The sequence below is a fragment of the Triticum dicoccoides genome, chromosome 5A, assembly GCF_002162155.2.
Source record: "Triticum dicoccoides isolate Atlit2015 ecotype Zavitan chromosome 5A, WEW_v2.0, whole genome shotgun sequence".
Classification (NCBI taxonomy): Eukaryota; Viridiplantae; Streptophyta; class Magnoliopsida; order Poales; family Poaceae; genus Triticum; species Triticum dicoccoides.
In genome coordinates this window covers 488,365,746-488,370,621 of record NC_041388.1, presented here as the reverse complement: position 1 = coordinate 488,370,621, position 4,876 = coordinate 488,365,746, and the positions used below count along the sequence as shown (strand labels likewise).

The 4,876-nt window shown below is 43.6% G+C and overlaps 1 protein-coding gene across 1 annotated transcript in view; it reads right to left on the bottom strand.

Moving 5' to 3' along the window:
• LOC119302376 (calcineurin B-like protein 6) overlaps nucleotides 1–4,234 on the bottom strand; it is a 5,288-nt gene extending 1,054 nt beyond the window's left edge. Inside the window, exons 1-8 of the mRNA XM_037579411.1 lie at nucleotides 4,020–4,234; nucleotides 3,581–3,747; nucleotides 3,406–3,488; nucleotides 3,241–3,300; nucleotides 2,370–2,478; nucleotides 1,620–1,672; nucleotides 220–300; nucleotides 20–132 (exon numbers count right to left, since the gene is read on the bottom strand). Of these exons, the coding sequence (XP_037435308.1) occupies nucleotides 20–132; nucleotides 220–300; nucleotides 1,620–1,672; nucleotides 2,370–2,478; nucleotides 3,241–3,300; nucleotides 3,406–3,488; nucleotides 3,581–3,704 (623 nt within the window). The 5' untranslated portion in view covers nucleotides 3,705–3,747; nucleotides 4,020–4,234. The remainder of the gene's footprint in view (nucleotides 1–19; nucleotides 133–219; nucleotides 301–1,619; nucleotides 1,673–2,369; nucleotides 2,479–3,240; nucleotides 3,301–3,405; nucleotides 3,489–3,580; nucleotides 3,748–4,019) is intronic.
• Nucleotides 4,235–4,876: the final 642 nt, after the last annotated feature.

Below are 4,876 nucleotides of genomic sequence, written 5' to 3'. Positions count from 1 at the left end.
CAGGGTCGGCCATACAGACCTTAGATATGGGAGTGTCATATTCTTCAACAAAGATGGATGCCTCAAGACAAGATTGCGCCATTCCTCCTTGTCGATTTTACCATCGTGCTTTGTATCTGCTTCCTCAAATGTCTAGCGATGAAGAAAAAAATTGCCCCCTTAAGCAAAAGAATAAATTCAACAGACATACATCATAGCAAAAGTATACTCTAAGAATACCTTGTCGATAATACCCTCTATAACCTCATCAGAAAGGTTCATTCCTGATTCAGCAAGTGTTGCAACCACCATTTGCTTCACCTGACAATTAAGGCACACAATGACTTTTTCCCAAGGTGATTGCTCCTAGCTGCACTTTATGTTATATAGACATGTTTTCTCCAAGCACAAAACAATGGAGTAACATTAAGGGTGTGTTTGGTTTCTATCATCGGGTGGAATGTCATGGGTCGGTTCCGTCCCGAAGGCCCATTCCCGTGTTCGGTCCATCTAAGGAATCGGAACCCACTCGTTCCATGGAACAGCATATTCGCTGATTATGCGGAACCAAGTCATACCTCCGAATCGGCCGGACGACACGGAACGGCTCGCTCTCACCCCTCCCGCGACTCTCACTCACCCTGAATCTCAGCGCCGCCACCCCTCGTCTGTCTCGCGCACTCGATCTGAGACGCCGCCAGGCAGCCTCGCCTCTCTCCCTCTCCCGTGTATGGTGGCGGCGGACGGAAAGAGCAGCGGCGCTCCCATCCACAGCAGCGGCGGGCTAGCAACGACACTCCTGGCGACAGCAGCGGCTCGCAGGTAAGAGAGAGACAGGGAGGCTCGCATGGAAGAGAGGCACAATGGCCAAAAGGGGTAGCCGGCGTGGGCATTCGATGGTCTACAAATTGGGACCTCGTCAAGCAGTAGCACCCGCCCCATGGCCCCCATCTGCACGCGCGTGGACATGAACACCACTGTGTGTATGCGCCGGCCACTCCTGTCAAGAAGAAGAGCTGTTGTGCAGCCGCTCTAGCTTTATACAGAGTGATCTTTGCTCCAGCGTATGTGCATGCCGCTTAATTTTGCAATTTTTTCCAATTGAAATCCAATTTAATGTTTATAGAATTTTTTTTTGAGCAATTTGCAGTTGACGATTTTCGACTGTATGCGTCAGTTGATGTCAAAGTTGAACCAATTGTTATAAGCACAAGCATATAAGTAATAATCTCACCATTCCTACACCAAATGCATACTATTCTGTCTCTCATACCAAACAATAAAACATAACCATTCCATTCCATCTAATTGCTCCTACCAAACGCGAAGAAGGAACCGACCCATTCCAAAGGAATGGAACCATGACATTCCGTTCCACTTCGTTCCTCAACCAAACACACCCTAAGATGGAAGGGTTGCAGAAGGGCGTCAGTTTCTATGTACGAGTGCTTCACACGGTTAACTCGATTAAGTTATTGCTGACATGCATAGCTCTCTCACCACACTTACTTTTCACTGTCACTAAAATAAATTCCTTGAACAGGAACACGATTGACAGTATGAACAAATGGACTACTAACTCATAACAAAATACAATAGAACAGAAAAAGAGTTCACAATATGAAAAATGAAGGTAGTACCTCTTGCTTTTCAATGAAACCTTGTTGTTTGAGATCATAGAGTTTGAAAGCAACTGCAGGTAGTTCATATATGGCACAAGATTAGAAGAACAGATGATTTAGTACGACACAAGCATAAATTCTGACTGATGCCAATGCTATGTATACATGAACTCAAGAAGAGATTGAGACAAAAGGGCATTCATGTGCTTGCGTGCAAGAAACCAAAGAAGAAAATTGAACGCAAAATGGCCTAAGTAATAACAGATGAGTGTGTATGAACTGCCTAAGACAGGGATCTATATGTATCTACACACCACCCTCCCTCGGCCCCTCACTTCCAGGGTGGTCTCCACATACAACTAAATTAAAAGAGATAGTGTCTAGCTGCAAGCTGCAACCACCAGGATTCCAATGATAGTTATTCTAAATTGCAGGGTTGAGTATATCAATGATAACAGTTTGTGTGCTCCACATACAACTAAATTAAAAGAGATAGTGTCTGGCTGCAAGCTGCAACCACTAGGATTCCAATGATAGTTCGTCTAAATTGCAGGGTTGAGTATATCAATGATAACAGTTTGTGTGCATCTGCCAGTGAAGTCAACAGCCAGCTAACTTTTCATATTCATTTGCTAAGCAGCAATAATTGAAGATCCATGTCTTGAAAAATTGTCGCATCGAAGAGGGAAAACCTAGACTTAATCCTCGCTGAAACATGTCACATTATCTAGGTAAAATAAATGAAAAAAATAAAGCATGATGGCTTACAATCAATTTTGTCATCAACTGGTGCATTAGGATGGAATACAGAAAGAGCTCGCACAAATTCTTCAAATTCAAGAATCCCATTGTGCTTCGTATCGAACAAATCAAACACCTAAATAGATTAAAGTACAGCATCAATAAGTATTGACATCAGATCATCAAAAAGAATTGTGTTATATGTCCATGTTCACGAAGTAATGATTTGTAACAGCAGCAGGAAGTGGTAAGTCCTTGCAAATTTGCCTACTTCATATTTATATATAACCATGTTTTTAGAGTAAATATACCTAGATTTTGATTTACTGCCTACCTTTGCAGATTTTGGTTCTCATTACAATATTGATATAGGAATAATAGCATAAGATGGAATAAATATTCATAATTTAGATACACAAGTGTACTTATCTACTATGTATGTTTATTGTTTTAAGGTTTTTCCTATTTCGTTATATCATTATTATATATTAGAGCTCAATTAGCATTAGTTTTAGGCTGCAATAACTTATGACAGCCTAAAGCTACTCAAAAGTCAGCTAGTGCATGGTGAAATGCCGAAATGCTGCGTCAGCAACTGGAGACATGTGGGAGTGCAAGCCCAAGCACATAACACATGTGACATGGCAAATGACCAAAACTTCAAAGCTCAAGCTTATAGTGTTTTAGATAACTCCACGGAAAACTGCCTCGCTGCCAATGTTCATACTGCATTCAAGATGCTTCCATGCAGTATATAAGTACGAAACGCTACATGAAAGGTGAACCAAATAACCAATAGCACAAAAGAACAAATAAAACAAGTACCAACCAAATATCACGAACAAAACAACATGGACTTTTTGTGACAACATAAAAAACAGAAGCCACGCAGACATACCCGGTCAGCAAACATGCTATCTTTCCTGTTAGTCTTAAACAGCGCCAGTTGGAATTCTTCCTGCATATACAACAGGCAAGGCCTTGGTATGAGATTGAGCTCGATGGAGTGTAAGTTGTCAACAACCACACTACAGACCCATCGAAATCGGCAGAAGTTACTAACCTTATTAATCACACCATCATCAACCACAGCACTGCTGATCTTCTTGAACAACTCATACAATGCCTCAATCTCATTTACGCTAACTGCACAACAAGGAATTTATAAATAAATGGAGGTACGAGATATTGGCTGATCCGGTAAATGGAGGTAAGAAACTGGAGACGAAGAAACATACAAACTGTTTCCCTTGCCAGACGCTCAGGATCCTCGAGGCCCTTGGGACGATTTGGTATGTCGAGATCGCAGCACTTGAGCAGGAGAGCAGCGAGCCGTCGCAACCCTTCCGGGAAATCCACCATTTCACACTCCACCAGAAGCCAGATCAACGCGGCTCACACACACCTGCGACGATCAACAAGGAGATGCGGATCAAGCATGCATGATTGCCAACCGAAAAAATCCCAACCCGCGTGTATTCCAAACGCGAAATCAAGCCAGATATAGAAATCCCTTGGATTCCGCGCACATTCTCGCCTCAATCGCGCTCTCCTCCGACGCGCTTACCCCTCCACGGATCGGGATCCCCGCGCCGCGACGCGAGGAGAAGCGCGACGACGGCCGATGGCACCAAGATTGATGAATTGGGGATTAGGGAGATGATTTTGGGGTGTCACCTCATTGAGCCATCCCTGCGGCGGAGTGTGGGTACGGGAGCGACGGTCGCCGGCGGTGAGGCAGACGAGGCGGTGATGGGAGAGGCGAGAGGAGGAGGAAGAGGAGCGCCACGTCAGCGGTTCTGGAACCTGGGGAGGATGCCGTCGGGATCTGAACCTGGGAGGATGCCTATCGAGCCATCCCTCGTCTCTCCCGCACGTCCGCTCTTCCTGTCGATTGTTTTTCTCTTTTTTCTTAGCAAAACCTGTCAATTGGTATCGTGGGTGCGTCGCTCATCCTGGGCCGGCCCATTAAAACAGAAATCACTCGGCTCCACCCACCTAGCATCTGAAATGGGACCTCCTAAGGCGCCCGTGTCTTCACTAACCGCAAACGGGCGCATACCCCCGCGCCGAGATGGGCCGGCCCATATTGCTTCCGATTTTCCGTCTAACAAAAAGAGTGCGAGCAGCGGGTTTCGAACGTACGACCTCGTCATGCAAGCCAGCTACGTTAGCCAACACTACCAATACGACATAATTGGGTAAGGACAACCTTTCCAGTGGTTTATTATCCCATCATTTCCTTCTTCTTTTTCCTTTTATTTTTTCCTTTTTGTAATTCTATGAGAATAGTTCAACGGATTTTATGAATGTTCTTTGAAATTTGGTGAACTTTTTCAATTCGATGAACTTTTTTCAAATCATATGAATTGTAAAATCAGTGAACTTTTTAAAATTTGGTGAACTTTTTTTTTCAACTTTGATGAACTTTTTTCAAATTCAATGAACTTTTTTTCAAATTCAATGAACTTTTTTTCCAAATCAGTTAACTTTTTTTCAAATCGGTGAACTTTTTTTCAAATTCAATGAACTTT